At 47.4% G+C, this 17,098-nt stretch overlaps 2 protein-coding genes across 3 annotated transcripts in view; one reads left to right on the top strand and one right to left on the bottom strand.

Annotated features, from left to right (window-relative positions):
- Positions 1-1,554: 1,554 nt before the first annotated feature.
- Positions 1,555-6,400, bottom strand: LOC122373295 (protein FAM177A1-like). The gene is made up of 5 exons (XM_043351223.1): positions 6,215-6,400; positions 4,739-4,819; positions 4,489-4,641; positions 4,093-4,257; positions 1,555-1,921 (listed from the first exon to the last, which is right to left on the bottom strand). The coding sequence occupies exons 1-5, from the start codon at positions 6,248-6,250 to the stop codon at positions 1,703-1,705; spliced, it is 654 nt and encodes a 217-aa protein (XP_043207158.1). The 5' UTR covers positions 6,251-6,400; the 3' UTR covers positions 1,555-1,702.
- A 220-nt stretch (positions 6,401-6,620) lies between these two features.
- The window catches only part of LOC122373287 (tetratricopeptide repeat protein 8-like), an 84,992-nt gene continuing 74,514 nt past the window's right edge, over positions 6,621-17,098 (top strand). The window contains exon 1 of one of the 2 annotated variants that reach the window (XM_043351214.1): positions 6,621-6,756. The gene's annotated coding sequence lies outside the window, so the exon portion shown is untranslated. Of the gene's footprint in view, positions 6,757-7,602; positions 7,632-17,098 lie in introns of those variants that run through there. The other variant, XM_043351215.1, reaches the window with a different exon arrangement.

Below are 17,098 nucleotides of genomic sequence, written 5' to 3'. Positions count from 1 at the left end.
GATGTCGCTATCAGAATGAATCTCACAACTCTATCCACTGCACAGCACACACTGCAACCGGTCGCATCACACTGCTCACCGCATCTCCGACTGATTGTGTCACGCCAGGTACCGCTCGTCACTTCGGCCCACCGCTCGGCTCCGCCTCATGGTGTGGTGGCCGCCGCCGGCTAGCCGGAGACACCGCCCGCTGCACAGTGTGGCCGAAGACCAGTTTAGCGCGAATTTAATCCCAGCGCCGCTCGGATCCACTGAAAATGGTTCTCTGGTTCCAAAACTGACGTTTACCCCTCACCGGACCTATTGGTTTTCAAAATACTTCGTACCCCCCCCCCCCCCCCTTCGCCGGCCGAAGGGGGGGGGTACGACCCCCGTCGCTGTTTCGCCCCTGATGAAGCTTGAGCCTCGCGGAAAAAAACGAGCGTGTGTGCCGTTACGAGACGCAGCAAATGGTATCCGATTTTAAGGTCTCAGGTTAACCTGTGACCTCTGAGTTCAGGTCAAGTGGCCCAAGGCACGGATTCGTTTTTTATTAATAACTTCGCGAAAAAAGGCCGCAGAGTCGCAATTTTGGCATCATCGTGTTCGCCTCGCTCAGGTGCGTCGAATGGTATACTTTTTGTTCGGCTGAAGTCAACTTAAGGTGTTGACCTCGGGTCAAGGTCAGGTTAGAGCCCCCCAGATCACGAAGTTGGTCGAAGGAGGTCATGTTGCATATCATTCGATTCGGCAGGTCTTCCTGAGTCCATTGGTGGCTTTCCCGACTCGCTAGCTCAATTTGATCAGGAGTTATTGACGAAAAACTCTTATTATCCTAGTGACGTCATAAATGACGTCACGTAAGGCCAATAATGCAAAAGTGAAGCATCGAACCTTGCAAGGAGTGCATGAAATCACGATTCCGTGTGCTTGAGATAGTTAATTAGGCTGGAGCCTGTTCGGCCGCGCCCCCCTCCCCCCCCCCCCACCTTGGTCAGGTCACGCCGGGCGGCCGACTAGACATGTTCAAAGCTGAATTGACGGCAAATAGGCAAAAAGTGGCAGCTGAAACTTGCTCGCTTATGTTCAGAAATGTGCGGAGAGTTCAGCCATGCCCTATTCGTCATATCCATTTTTATCCATTTTGACATTTTCCAACTTCTTTATGAAATACTATTGTGAGAACGATACACATGCAGGGCTCCTGTTCTAACTCATTAAACTCAGAAACCATTCATTGAAAAGCTACCATGATAGCAGAAACAGCTTCATCATGAATTGTGCTATCCGGTGATATGCTATTTTTCTCGTATATCTTCTCGAAGCTTCAGTAAAATTTACATTGAAAACTGGACATATTTCTCAGCAACATAGCCCGATTTCAGGAACCGGAGCGTGGGTCTACTTTCGGCAGGGATATAAGTCCTCAAATGATAAAGTGGCTTAAAAATAAGGTTCTATCCGATAACTTCGGACAATTTCCTACCCATTGATAGGTATAAATAACAGTTTATCGAAAGTCGGGTTTTTGATTAAATTCGCGCTAATCTGGTATTCGGCAAGACCGTGCGCTGCTCCGCCCGCCCAGCTCCTCACGGTCTAGTGGTGGCCGCTACTGGCTGACCGGAGACACCGGCTACCGGCCGCCCGCTCCGCCCCTCACGGTGTGGTGGTGGCGGCCACCGGCTGGCCGGACACGGGTGCCGGCCGCCCGCTCAGCCCCTCACGGTGTGGTGGTGGCGGCCACCGGCTGGCCGGACACACCGGCGGCCGTCTGGTCGGGCAGTCGTCCGGCCGTCGGCGGCGTGGTCACCGGCTCGGCGCTGTCGCCGCCCACCAGGTAGGCGGTCGGACCGGGACCGGCCGGCTGCTCGCTGGTGAGCGCCGTGCCCGGCGACCAGCCGGCCTCCTCCAGGTCCCGCTGCGCCTTCTCCTCCTCCTCCTGGACGTGGGAAATAGATGTCAGCGTAACATAGCCTGGGCTATAACAGCCTAAACATCGCACAGAACGGCAAAGGACATACTTATTTATTTATTTATTTATTAAACATTATCAGATCGATCCACTATAAGGCAGGGCTTTTCTCCGATCATCGTCATTACAGTACGAAACACATGAAGATGACAAGTAAACTAAGATCACAGTAGCGCGATACAATGACAATGACAGTAGGTAAATATCCTACCCGACGGTACCACTCAGTCGCAGCACGTTCCTGATCTTGGACTTGAACACTGACTTACTAAGGCCAGCAAAGCCATTGTTCAACGCTGTTCGGTTGTACAGGGACGCAGCACGGTACGTAAATCGACGCTTGCCATGGTTGTTTCTTACACGTGACAGAGCTAATAGGTGTGATTGTCTAGTATCCCGACATACGTGTTCGTGGTTGTAAGAGAGATAAGAGCGTAAAAGATGAGGCTTTCCAGATGTAAGAATGCTATGGATCAGTGACAGGTCGGCATGTGCTATAAAATCAGCAGCAGGCAGCCACGCAAGTTCCTCGAGCACATCAGAAATGTGCTCGAATTTCCGTCTCCCGGAAATAACTCGGGCTGAAAAGTTGAAGACCTTCTGCAGCCTGGCTATGGCCGTGCGATTGGCGCTACCGAAGACGGGCGCACAGTAACGTATGTGTGAGAAAACGAGAGAATCGACAAGGCGAGGTAAAACAGAGTGTGGAATGATATGTCTGATGTGCATGAGACCGATAAGAATGCCGAAACAGCGGTTGATGATGGTGTTGATATGTGATTCCCAAGAAAGTTCAGAGTCCATGACAACTCCTAAGTTCTTCACTGTGCTTGACAGAGGAAGTGTTTGACCCATAAACTCGATCTGAGGTGGTTCTCCGATCTGAGTCAGCTGGCGACGGTCGCCACACATGAGCAGCTCCGTCTTGCTGGCGTTCACCATCATGCCGTGCTGGGAAAACCATGTACACAGCACGTCTAACAAGCTCTCCAGAGACAGCTTCAGATCGGGTAGTCTGCTGCGAGGACCCGTGATGGCCACCTGGGTGTCGTCAGCATAACGAACTGAGAAGGTGTGGAAGTCGTTGATGGTGGATGGTATGTAGCAGCTGATGTTGTTGCTGACGATGTTGAATAACAGGGGCCCAAGGCAGGAGCCCTGGAATGTGCCGATGTCAATGGGTAGGGGGTCCGAGAAAGTGTCTCCCAGCCGTACGCGCTGTGTGTGGCCTGACAGATAACTCCTGATCCATCCGGTTGAAATCTGGAGCTGTTCTAGGCTAGTCAGCAGTGTATCGTGATCTACGACATCAAAACAACGGCTGAGGTCGATTAGTGCGAGAAGAGTTACCTGAGACTGGTCCATGCCGTCCAGGATTTGGTCAGTCATGGATAAAAGAGCTGTGGTTGTGGAATGATCTGACATAAAACCATGCTGTTCCGGACTAAAAAGGCAGTGATGTTCAAGGTAAGTACTGATCTGATGATGAACTAACTTCTCAATGAGTTTGCACACAGTTGGCACATTGGTGATAGGTCGAAAGTTCGATGTCAGTGACGGGTCTCCTCTCTTATGGAGAGGGATAACAACCGCTCGCTTCCAGCTAGCGGGAACGTGCTCTGTGACTAGACTAGTATTGATGATTCGTAGTAAATGGCGGCCGATGTGGTTAAAACACAGCTTTAAAATCCTAACTGGTATGTCACCCGGCACGCATGTGTCCCTATCCGGCATACTAAGGATCACTCTGTGGAGCTGGTCAAGCGTGACTGGTATGATGTGTAGAGCCCCTGTATGGATGCGAGGGAGCCTAACATCCAGCGGCTGGCGACCAGAACGTTCAAACTCTGTCACCACTGCGTCACGAGTAGACCTGCCTATGGAACAGAAGTAGTTGTTAAGCTCTGAGGCAGTTAAGCTGACAGGAGATACTGAGGGACCGCGCTTAGGTGCAATAACTGACTTCAGTTGCCTAAATAGACCAGAGGCAGGGCTATTACCATAGACCACAGAGGTCTATGGACATACACTTTCAATAATAACTATGGCAACTTCCTTACACAAGTCCTCGAGCGAAGGCTCTTATGGCATGAGAACCCCGTTCACCTATGTCCACTGAAGTGGTCCTGACTACCGACCTTTTTCTTCATTTCGTAGTACTCGTCGAGTTCGTACTGATACTTTGGTGACGTGATGCCCAGCATGTAGGCCAGTTTCTCTCCCATATTGTCCACTCCGCCGAGCGTGCGGTATCCGGCATAGCGGAACCACCACCATGCCCATGGTAGCCAGCCCATCGATTTCTGCCAAACACACAAACAAGTCTTAAAATACCGCGTCAGGTCGGGAGTTACGATCTCTTCGCGAAATGTCACATCATCACATTAGGTCATTCAATAAGAGAAAGTCTGGCATGTTAGGTTTTGGTTTTCTGCTTCTTTAGCCCAAAATGTGCAGTGGTGATCCATTTGATTTTCTGCGTAGCCCAGCTAGAGACGATGCAACCAACGGCACACCGGACCGGTCACACTCACTGGGTTCTCCGTGCGCAGGTGCGTAAGGGCGTCCTGGGCCGGCTGGTCGGGCTCGTCCTCGTCTGTACTGTATTCCTCCATAGTGCCATCGCTGAAGTGCAGGATGCGCCGCGGCACGCGGGCCTTCTTTCCATCGACACTTTCTGCGGGCACCTGGAGACAAGAGTGGGGTGATTTGGTATAAATACAGTGCATCAAGGTTAGTAGTAGCATTATATCACAATGCAATGTTATTGAATCTGACCGGTACCTTTTCTGAGACAGTTGGGACCGCTATGGGTGTCGGAGGGGCTTCTCCGCGAGAATCGCCAGCCGCCTGCTGCTCTTCAGTCTGAAACAAAAACGAATTGTTTACCACCTTACATGAACCTAAAATTGAAAAAAATCCTTTTCAGTTGAGTGACAGTTGGTGGTACACAGAGTTGCCAACTTAAATCAGAGTAAATGAGTAAATGTAAATGTGGTAACTGGTAAATGAGTAAATGAGTAACTGTAGTACAGAGCCAGAGTAAATATTGATGATACTCATGAGTTTAGAGAAACCCTTATTTTGCCATTCATCTTTTTATAAACTTTGCTTACATGCTTCACTGGAAAGATTGGGCCATGGCCAATCAGTTTGGCAAAGCTTGTTTTGTCAGAACTTAGTCCAGCCACCAAGGTATGAGCACACAATTCAGGGTATCAAAGAGAAGTTGAATGTCAAAGTCAAGTATGCCAAATAGTAACAGGTGGTCCATCCCACTCAAATTACTTTGATGACTCAGACTGCTCCCACCATTTGTGAACTGCATACTACATCTCATATGAGCACTGGAGTACCTAACTTAAATCTAGCTTCATTCAACAGGATCTAGCACTTCAGCAGCTCAGCCAATGTTCTAGATGAACATAACATGCAGCTTAATCAGTATATGTGAAGATGAAGTCCAAGTGGTAGGTTGTAGGTTGGTAGGTGCAGGTTGGTAGCTTGGTAGGTGGTAGGGATGTAGGTTGTTTAGTAGGTCAGTACACTGTTAAGAAAGATAGGCAGTTTCACCTGCTATTCCCATGCCAAATTTCAGCCGCCCTATAGGTAAGGTTAGATCAGGTTAGATGATGTTGTCTACTTGGATTTCAGCTCCACATTTCAGCTTAATCTCCCTGAAAAATCATCATTTTTAAGCCTTCGCCACACAAACTATCATCATACTGCCAAACACAATTCATAAAAATTCTTTTGGCAGAAAGATACAGTCTCAGTCTGAAATTAAGAATCTGAAATTAAGGGTCTGAAAATAAGGATCTACTCCCATGGCCAATCTAGAAATATCTTGGAAGAGAAGGCTTTATGAGCACCAAAATACGTTGGTATCTAATGTCTACCAAAACTTCACCCAAAAATTTAGCTTTAATTCACAAGGGAGAATGACACGTCCCATCCGCCACGTGGTGCGCCCGAAACTGTTGGCTACATGATATTCTCTCGAGGGAGAAAAGTTGTGATCAGAAGTGGAATTCAAATTGGAATAAGCTTGAAAGTTGAAGGAGCTTCGATTCGAGGAGCAACATAATTATTTTGGAAGACAAGAGGAGGTTGGAGCCACCATGGGAACATGCCTTAACTGTGGGTAATAAGGTGGATAGTTTGACCCATCAACATAAACATTGCAATAAAATGAATTAGAGACTGGTACCCAACTAACAGATTTAGATAGGTAGGTACCTAGGTACCCTACCGACTTACCATCTCAAGATTAACATCTCTGCTGTCTGCGGCCATCCTGCTATTGATATTGTAATTTTAAAAGTAACAATTAAATATGCGACCGATATACTCCGCACTTTTGCTGCTATTATTACTCTCCGTGCATTGCAATTGGCAATGGAAAACAAACAAACCAACATATGTGGGTCATCTCTGCGCGTTAGTGACGAGTTCATCAACTTTTGCATTTGAGGTTTATTTTTAAAGATATAAGTGGTTTTTTATTTCTTTTTTCAAATGATGATTTTCTTTATTTCTTGTCAAAAATATGAGCTAAAATTACTGAAAAAGTGAATATTTTGTTCCTTTATATCGTTACATTTGACTCAAGTTGTATATCAAAAGCTCTTGAAAAACAGTTACCATGGCGACTGATTGACAAGTCAAAACAAAACAAAAAGTCAGTGCAAATGGTGTCCAGAAGCTGTGTGGTGTCGATCACGCTATAATTACTGCATTTTTATAAGTTTCCCGACGCTGTTGTTTCCATACTGATGTCAAATGTGGGCGATACGACGGAGGTAATTAATAATCCATGAATTCTGTAGCCTGGGTAAAATATGTTCATGCATAACATAGCATGGCGATATAAGGTGGCTACCACCTCAACCTTCCGGCTTCCAGTGTTTTGTTTTTGTTTTGTATGTACCGTAACCTTTGGTATTTATATACATAAGGTCCGATCGCCAAAGTGAGTATAACAAACATACCACACGATGTATTTTGGCCTCCTGATTTCATATCAGACAGTTATTCATGGCGCAACCAAGTTTTAAAGCACCTGTAAAATATTTACCGTCACCATCGGCCACTACCGCACTCCACCAGCCGTTTGCGCCACGTGGAAAGGATCGAATGAATAAACTCCAAGGTTGAGTTAAAACATTACGCTATTCGATTTTGTTATGAAAGTGACGTCATAATAATACTCGTGGCGGAGCAGTGCAGTGCCGAAGGCGATGCTTAGGAGAGATTACAGGCAAGAGTAAATCAAATATTTTTAGGTTAAGTGGTTATGTATCTGGCTTCAGGCCGAAGGCCTGAAGCCTGATGCATGACCACTTAACCTAAAAATATTTGATTTACTCTTGCCTGCTATCTATTCCTGCAAGTAACTTTTTCCTTATCCCCGGTAGGCAAATATCAGTAGGTTAGGTTAGGTTAGGTTAGGTTAGGTTAGGTTAGATTAGTTTATGATTTTTACCATTTTTTTCGTGTTTTGTTATTTTGACGTCACTTTCATTGATTATCGTATTTGATTCCCTCCCCACCCATAAACCCCGGTTCCCAACATTTCCCCGAAAATGGCAGCAAAAAAACTTCATATGGCAGCGCTAAAACGGCGGCGTTTTTCTCTCGTCGCATTCATTCGCGTCATCGGTGCGTGCACGTGTGGGTATGTATCGTGTTGTGAAGGGGTGTAACAGGTTGTTATTTTTGTGTTTTTTGATTTTTCCGCCGCACGTAAGTATGATATCTGGATTCAGAATGTCAAATAATGTAAGAATATGCAAAATTTATGCGTGAACAGTCAATCGGACCTTATGTAAATATTTACCTAACCTTTTAAGATGGTCGTTTACATGTTTCTTGAATTGTTAAATCGTCTTTTCGGAATGCCAACTTAGACGTATCCAAAGACGTATCAGACTCACCACTGCATGCAAGGCCGTATAAGACTGCATGGGGTTTCTGCCTTCTGGGCCCCTGCTGTGCAGAGGCACTGGCGAGTGGCGCGGCCGGCGGCTCAGGGGAGTGTGGCGTAGCAGTCGGTAGCGAATAGCGATGGAACACCATCGATTAAGGGGGGGGGGGCCTGCCGACTTTTGGTCCCATTCTTTCCATGCAACGCCCATAGGACTCATGTTTACCTTCCAGGCAGTGGGGGGGCATTTTTTGCCCTCCCCCCCTTTAGTTTTTCGATATATCTCGAGAACCGCTGCGCCGATCGTCACCAAACTTTCAGTACCCTCCCGTGAACAGCTATTGCACATTGTGACCAAAACTTGTTCCAAAGGCTATGATAGGTTGGACGCTAATGACGTCAGAGTGACGTCATTTCTGCCATTTTCTACCAAAAAAAAAAAGGTTTCGCGAGAAGAGCTGTCAGGCCTACAGCCTTAGATATACAGAAAAATGTTTAAACATAAAAGGTGTAGAATTTAAAGGGCTACAAAACTGTAATCTCAGATTTTTTAATTTTTTTTATTTTGACCCCAAAAATCAAAAATAGATTTTTTGAATATAGGGGACGACCGTACAAGAGTACGCACCTAATGCATTTTGTCGTCTCACGCCGTTCGGTTTTGGTTTACGGCTACGATCAGTATATTCCGATAAAGCCTGATCATTTGTCCATAAACTGTCATGACCACAGCGGCCTACGTCCAATTTAAAGCGTGACCGTAAGCAATTTTCTAACACCCTGCATTTGCGTACTCTTGCCCGATAGGCAGTACAAGACTACGCACTTCGTGCGGGTGGGGTACGCACTACGTGTATGCATTCCTACTCGCTGGAATCAATGCATTCATGCAAGTAATTAAACTATTGTTATCTTTATTGCCGCAGCCACTAAAACAGTCACTCTTAACAGAGTCGAGGCGCCCCGCTGTGGTCGTGCAAATACCCCCTGGTCTACCAGAAACAGTGATGCTCTTCGTGGTTTCCCCAACTGCTCGGCGTCCCCCCGAGTGTCATCCACCTTGTTGGCCAATCCCGTGAATCTGCTGAGGGGTTGCGCGCCTGATGCACTAAGTTGATTAATGCAACACAACCACGCACTCGGAAAACTGCGTACTCTTGTCCGCCACGGCAATGCGTACTCATGGCCGACACATACGGTAGACACAAAGCGGGCTGAGAGCTGGCGCCACAGTCGTCGCGTAAACAATTGGGACTTGACACACACACCAGATTTCCCGTGGTATCTTGATAGAAAAAAATGAAAATTCTATTGCCACTCCCTGAGGAAGGTCACACATTTTCCTGCACCCCAAAAAGTCTAAAAGTGAAAACACGATGTGAAAAACACGTCTAAGCCTCTAAAAAAAGACAAGTGAACCCGTAGCGCGCCCACCTTCCACCATCGATGCCGCGTGAGAGACAGCTTCCTTAGGACTCGAGATGACGCTGATGAGGCGTTGCGAAGCAACCGAAACAGCTGCTGCGTACTCTTGTCGCCTGCGTCCTCTTACCCGCCCTTACCCTAATAGCCGAAAAATCCAAAAAGTTTTTTGAATTTCGAAAAAACGGAAGATATGTGATAGTCCCTACCACCTTCTATCCACATACTAAATTTGAGATCGATACCTCTTTTTTTGGCCAAGTTATAGCGAAATAACTGTTAAAAATTGATGACCTCAAATTTTCAAACTCAATTTTTAGCAATTCTAGACCTCGTAGCGCAAAAAACGCCACCATTAGACTCCCCGTGACAAGCTGCATCGAATCAATGCCCATTTTATGCAAAAATATCAACTTTGAAATTTGACCTTTTTTTACCTGACCTTGACCTGAGTCCTGACCTCCACCAGAAAGTGACCTAAACCGTACCTGATGGTCTTATAACCAACACCATTGAGTTGGAAATGAAAAACTGGCCATATAACATGCATTGCACAACCTTAGTAAAGTTGGGTTCATGTGGTGACCCTTGGTGACCTTTGGTGACCTGACCTGTGACCTGACCTGGTATGACCAGTGACCTCTAATAGCAACATATGTACTAGATAACTGACGCCCTATCGCTGATTTTCGACAAAATGTGTTTTACTCGGTGTTATAGCGCTTTCCCTAGAAGCCCCGTGAACGGTGAAACATTCTATCTTTGACCTGACCTGTGACGTCATCGGTGACCCCGAGGTCAATGAAATTTGGTTTCCTTCGACAAATTTGACAGGGCTATCGAACGCCGTTTGAATTTTCTTCGCCGTTTGAAGTTTGGATCCGTCCAGTAGCAGTGGCGCAGCCAGGGGGGGTGAAAGGGGTGAGATCTCACCCCCGTCTCTTATCCTAGGGGCCCACCGTCGATTCGAACTGTAACGTTATGCAATGTAATACGAGACGTAGTAGCCTTTGCTCATATTAATATGAGCAAAGGCTACTACGTCTCGTATTACATAGTATACGAGGTGTGGCTAAAAAGAAACCGGACTGCTCGTGCTGGCCATAGAGTAGGGGGCCCGAAGACTAGCGAGCCACTTGACATTAATCTTTATCATATTGTCGTGATGTGTGCCAAACGGCACCTCGTTATCGCTATTATTCTCCTTTCCACAGCTCTTTGTTTTATTGATGTTGGACGGCCTTGTCATCGCCAGGCTTCTACAATGAGCGTCGAAGAAAAGAAGGAACATCACGTTCCTTGCCAGACTGGAGAAAAGTCCAACAGAGACGCTGAATCTGTTCAAGGCTGTTTATGGGGAGCAATTCATGTGTCACATGCAAGTGTTTGGATGGCATACGAGGTTCAGCACTGGCCGTGAGGATGTCGGTGATGACCCCAAGGTCTGGAGGTCCATCAACATCCGCACGCATGTCGAAGTCGAGGGTGGAGACGACATTGATCGTCTTTTTCGATCACAGGGGATTCGTTCACCGCCAGCTCGTGCCGGAGGCGTACCACAGTCAACCAGCACTTCTACAAGGAAGACCTGGGACGCCCCTTCTCACGAGCGGCCGCACCAAGTGGAATTTCTGGGAAGCCAAGAACTGGGTGCTGCATCACGACAACGCGCCCGCGCATTCTGCCATTAGCGTCAAGCAGTTTTTTTTGGCGAAAAGCAGATCGCGGTGCTCAAGCACCCTCTTTACTCCCTGTGACTTTCGGCTGTTCCCTAAAATGAAAAACGTCGTCAAGCAAACCCATTTTGAATCGGTCGAGGACACCCAGACCAGAGTGACCGGCGCCAGCGTCATTAATAAAATAAGGAGCTGTGGAAAGGAGAATAATAGCGATATCGAGATGCCGTTTGGCACGCATCACGACAATATGATAGAGATTAATGTCAAGTGTGTCGCTAGTTTTTGGGCCCCCTACTTTATGGCCAGCACGAGCAGTCCGGTTTCTTTTTAGCCACACCTCGTATATGTTACAGGCAAAGTGAAAACTCGGGCATTTTGCAAAATGCCTAGGCAATTTGCAAAATGCCTGACTGGCTAGGCATTTTGCAAAATGCCCAGGCAATTTGCAAAATGCCTGACCTGCCAGGCATTTTGCAAAATGCCTAGGCAGTTTGCAAACTGCCTGGCCCACCAGGCATTTTGCAAACTGCCTGAAATTATTTTCTCAGGCAGTTTGCAAAATGCCTGACATCGAACTCACACCACCGACGATGCGTAAGCATCATTGTAAGTGCCGCCAACAGGGGTTAATCACAAGCGATACGCACCAAGTGGGAGGACACACAGTGAGACATTCTCCGGGTAGCGCTGCCGAGTTCAATGTCACTGGGCCCCAGGCAGCGCGAGCGGCCCGGCCGCCGCGCCGGCCACCGGGCGCCCGGCGCGGTTTATCGGTAAACACGCGTTAAACACGGTTATGTTTCTAAGAGCCTTGAGATGACTCTGGAAATACTTTGTGTGGATATTGATCAGAAAAGAATGTTCTTTCGATGTATGGTAGCTTGGTTGGCGAGCCACACGTCTACATTATCAATGCATTGTGACCGTGTAAAGATGAACATGCCCGTTGCATGTAAAACTTGTAATTTCTCAGCGTCTTTTTATTACAAAGGTGTGCACGTGGGTCGTGGATGACCAAAAACTTGCTTTTCTGGAAAAGCGGAAAAGCCACATGTTGTTGTTGTCTATGGAATGTATCTCATCTCATTCCAATGCATTACCATTGTTTTTTAAATGCTGTTTTTCCTGAAATGTACCAAAAATGGCTGATTTCTCAAGATATAGACCATTTCATTCCACGTGACACGTGATTAACAAAAATGTTTATTGGATACGCTTGTCTCTGTTCTATCGATCGCTGGCAACCCCATGTCGCTGCGGCCCTCTCTTGCCGTGATGTAAATAAGCACGGGAAACGAAGAATGTCGGGTCAATATTCGGCCGGTCGCCGCGTTTTTCCGCGCCCATGTTTCTCTGTGCCATGCTCCGCGCCCCATCGCAGCATTCCTACACACGAACGGCTACAACTCCGTACACGAAAATTATAGGGAGACGTTGGCTCAATCTACACCATTCAGTAGTGGTTCCATCTCGACGGAAGTGGCGCAAGACGTGGGTATATTCGTAAATATTGAATGTGTTGGGGGCTCAGGCGCATGGGAGCGACATGGTCAACGCCTGTGGTAAACAAAAACGGTAAAATAAATCAATCACAACTCAGGCATTTTGCAAAATGCCTGACCCGCCAGGCATTTTGTAAACTGCCCAGGCAGTTCGCAAAATGCCTGGTGGGTCAGGCAGTTTGCAAATTGCCTAGGCATTTCGCAAAATGCCTGGCGGTCAGGCATTTTGCAAATTGCCTGGGCATTTTGCAAAATGCCTAGCCGGTCAGGCATTTTGCAAATTGCCTAGGCATTTTGCAAAATGCCCGAGTTTTCACTTTGCCTGTAACATATATAACGATGCTCATCACAGCCATCCATTTCATTTGTAACGTTATGCAGCCTGACAATTTTCTATCACTAATGTCAAGGTCCGCCATAGGACTGAAAAACAGTGTTCAGGCCTGATAGCCCCCCCCCCCTTTAGGATTTATAGTCCCATTTTATGATTAAAGGGGGTACATCCATGGCATGAGAGGGCCATTTCAGACCTGAGAGGGCCCATTTCAGGTCTGTGAAGGCCCATTTCAGGCCTGAAGGGGCCCAGTTGAAGCTTGAGAGGGCCCATTTCAGGCCTTAGAGGGCCTGTTTGAGGCTTGAGAGGCCCTCTCAGGGGCCCATTTCAGGCCTGAGAAGGCCCATTTGATGCCTGTGAGGGCCCATTTCAGACCTGAAGGGGTCCATTTCAGGCCCTAGAGGGCATGTTTGAGGCCTGATAGGGCCCATTTCAGGCCTGAGAGGGGCCCATTTCAGGCCTGAAGGGGCCCAGTTGAAGCTTGAGCGGGCCCATTTCAGGCCTTAGAGGGCCTGTTTGAGGCTTGAGAGGGGCCCATTTCAGGCCTGAGAGGGCCCATTTGATGCCTGTGAGGGCCCATTTCAGGCCTGAAGGGGTCCATTTCAGGCCCTAGAGGGCATGTTTGAGGCCTGATAGGGCCCATTTCAGGTCTGAGGGGGCCCATTTCAAGCTTGAGAGGGCCCATTTCAGGCCAGAGAGGGCCCGTTTCAGGCATAAGAGGCACCATTTCAGACCTGAGAGGGCCCAGTTGCGGTATGAGGGGGCCCTTTTTCGACATGATAGGGACCATTTCCGGGCTGAGGGGGCCATTTCAGGTCTGAGAGGGCCCATTTCAGGTCTGAGACGGCTAATGTCAGGCCTGAGAGGGCCCATTTCAGGCCCTAGAGGACCTATTTGAGGCCTGAGAGGGTCCACTTCAGGCTTGAGAGGGGCCCATTTCAGGTCTGAGAGGGCCCAGTTCAGGCCTGAGAAGACTCATCCCAGGAATGAAAGGATCATCCTACGTGTGGGAGGGTCCGTACTCGGTGCCTGGTCTGGGTCTGAGAGGGCCTATCCCAATCCTGGTTGAGCCGATATCATGCTTGATAAAGGTCAATTCACCACATGTATATTGATGGCCCAGTTCATGTCTAATGGGCCCATCTCAAGACTCAGAGATTTTATGCTTCAGGAAGCCTACCCCAAGCGTGAGGGGGCCCATAGAGGTTTTTGAGGCTCATGGAGGTCCCGTAGTACGATATGTCAGCCTCTGAGAAAGCCATGCAAGGCCCTTAAGATGTCAAGCCGACATCTGAAAATTCCTCTTCTCTTCAGGCCTATGCCTGCCTCACCGCCCGTCTAGGGGTTTGACGCCAAGGTATTCATCAGGACTCCACACCGGTCCATGATGGCTCCAAACTGACACCTGAGGCTCCTGCACCGGCTTTTGAGGGGCCCACCGACCTCTGATAGCCACCACGCAGGTCTCAAAAGACTATGTCGATTGTTGATATCTAAACCCCCAAGTCTTGGAAGGCCTGTGCTCTATGCAGATTCTTGAAGGCTTTACGTGGGCTTGTAAACATCCCGAACTAGCTCTAGCCTAGCTCGACCGCGCCCCGCAGAGCAGGGCCCCAGGCTTTCCAGTTTTACGCCCCTGAGGGGTGTTTGAATATTCCCTTCTTACCTGACTCCAGGGTCACGTAGCGACAAGTGCAGCGGCAGGCGGCTTTCTAAAGAGCGTCGAAAATCATGGAGAAATTACTTCAGTCATGTTGCAGTTCAGACCAAAGCCCACGTCATCATGTTCATCGAAGGAAAAGTTTCGCCTATTTCGACACTCGAGGACATATAAAGCTATAGCGCTCTGAAAGTGGGTTCGATAGCTCTCTAACGCGTGCAATCAGCCATGGGGGGGGGGGGCGTATCGGCCAAACCCGATCATAATTTAAGAAGGCTAGAAAGACGAGAAAAGCAACAGATACCTAGCTGTACGATGCTTCAGAATCGTAGAGCTCATTTTGCGATTAGGTCATCGCTGAGGTCATTGAAGATGAAATTATGATAAAATTATGATAAACACAAACACAAGATTACGACGAAAAAATTCTTGTTTTTATATTTTCACAAATAACCGTATAACTCGTGAACCAAAGAGCTAGAGCTTCGCGGAACAACTCATTCGATGGGCCTTTCAAAACGCTTTCGCTTTTAAGATTTGACCTCAATGCCTCATGTCAATGGTTTGGCAACAGAGCAGAGGGCAAAACCATCTAAATAGTCGCATTTTACCAAAATAGTTTTGCTAAGAATTTTTGCAAGAACTTTGGTGAGAAAAATTATGAGACTGTTACTTTGTCATCATTCCCTCGTTAACATGCATCGAATGTTAACACCTATAATTTCACATAAAAATTTCAACTTCAAAATGTGACCGCAGATCAAGGGCATGCTCTTACTTGAGAAGTTCATGAAAGTCATCAACTGATCCGTATGGATGATTAACACCTTCAAGACAATTTCATTACTCTACCTCTCCTATATCAAAAGTAATAGTCGAAAAACTGATGTTGACCTTTTTTAATGACCTAGCCCGACCATTTGAGTGGCCGCTGGCCATCAATTGCACGCCCCCAGCAAATATGGGCAGAATGGTCGTGTTTTTGTAAATATGCTGTTGTTTTTTACGCGTCTCTTCAGATCAATAGATATGTGTCCTTTTCCCCGATTTGGCTGGTAATGATCAGGACAATGATCTGACCTTTCGTTGTTGGTAAGGGGCCCCCATTAGGTTGAGGGGGCCCACTTTGCTGGGGGGCCCATCGCGAACGTCTCTCACCCCCGTCGCCAGAGTTCTGGCTGCGCCACTGTCCAGTAGTTTCGGAGATACGGGGGCAAAAAAAATGTCCCCTCCCCCCACCGCGCGGAAGGTGGCCGGGAGGCCCACCGCCTGCCGGGTTAAAATGCCAAAATCAAAGGGGGCATGGTGCCCCATGCCCTCCACGTTCCGCCGCCTATGGTAGCAGTGGGTCTCTATGCCAAACGGCTGCGGAGTCTATAGATTTTCGGTGACTCAAACTCCGACTCCAGATTTCAAAAATCAGCTCCGACTCTCACTCCGGGCAGAACAATCGGCTACTCTCGTCTACCAACTCCGACTTCGACTCCGCATTCATTGTGGTTCTGCGGAGTCAATTTTTTTCGGTGACCCCGACTCCGATTTCAGTTTCCAAAACCTATTCTGGTCTGACTTCGAGGCTCCTGTCAGAACAGTATAAACAGTATAAGTCTAAAGGTACCGGGGTGCTAGAGGCGATTTCCACCGTCGACTCCGAATGACTCCGACTCCGACTCCTCAGCCCTGATGCCATTGCCAAGTCCATACTAACGTCGTTGCTGAGTGGCTCGGGTTCAGTGTATGCAGGCTTAATTGCGTATTAAATAAATCATTGTCAGTTCGTCTTCATCGTACACAAACATTTTGGGGCAGTCAATGCTGCCAGCTGGGCACAGCGAGATTAGAATAATAAATTATCGTCAACATCAGTCGCGGCCCTCGAGCAGGGCGTCAGAGACGCGGGCTGGAGATTGCTGACGCTTGCCTAACTTACGAGTTACGGCATAAAATATTTGGGGCATTTCACGTCAAGTGGGACAAAAAATGATCATTTTGAACCTCACCTTCTCCGATTTTTGCGAAACTTTGTGAAACTACTCATCTATATGTGAAAATAAAGGAGACATATTTTTGCCAAGATATGACGTCACGTTTCCGAGATACACGTCATCAAACATTGACTTAGGCAAGGCACATTATCATCTTTAAAGCGTCATAACCATTGAAGTTTTAGACATATCACCACGAAACAAAGTGTGAAATGGAGGGAATAGGTCAGGCTTTAATTTGAGGATAACAATATTGACGTACTTAACTAATTAGTGAACTTAATTAAAATTCAAAAAATAAATTTTGATTTTCTGAAAAATGGGTACCCTTCGATTTTGCTGATTTTTACATATTTTATTCTCCTATACATAAGCTACATCATATAAAAAATCTAGAATGGGCCGACGTCTACGTAACTGTCTTTTGGACTTCGTAATGTCTGGCACTCGCGTGTTTCGTTTTAGCAACCAAGTAGAGGCGCTACCCGGAGATGCTTCTTTCTACCCCAAACCAAAGCAAACCAAACCTGACCTGACGTGACCTGACCTAATCTAACACGCGTAAATATGTACAGCCCTCACGGCAGTTGCCGACTGGCCAAATGCTACCTAGATTACGAACATAAGCCCTCACGA

Source organism: Amphibalanus amphitrite, unplaced genomic scaffold, assembly GCF_019059575.1.
Source record: "Amphibalanus amphitrite isolate SeventyFive unplaced genomic scaffold, NRLGWU_Aamphi_draft 001473F_arrow, whole genome shotgun sequence".
Taxonomy (NCBI): domain Eukaryota; kingdom Metazoa; phylum Arthropoda; class Thecostraca; order Balanomorpha; family Balanidae; genus Amphibalanus; species Amphibalanus amphitrite.
This window is presented reverse-complemented; position numbering and strand designations above follow the sequence as displayed.

Coding starts and splice junctions, on each gene's coding strand:
- LOC122373295 (XM_043351223.1), bottom strand. CDS start 6,250: ATGGCCGCAGACAGCAGAGATGTTAATCTTGAGATG. Junction 4,642..4,738: donor TCCCAACTGTCTCAGAAAAG/GTACCGGTCAGA, acceptor TCTTGTCTCCAG/GTGCCCGCAGAAAGTGTCGA. Junction 1,922..4,092: donor ACTACGAAATGAAGAAAAAG/GTCGGTAGTCAG, acceptor TCCCACGTCCAG/GAGGAGGAGGAGAAGGCGCA.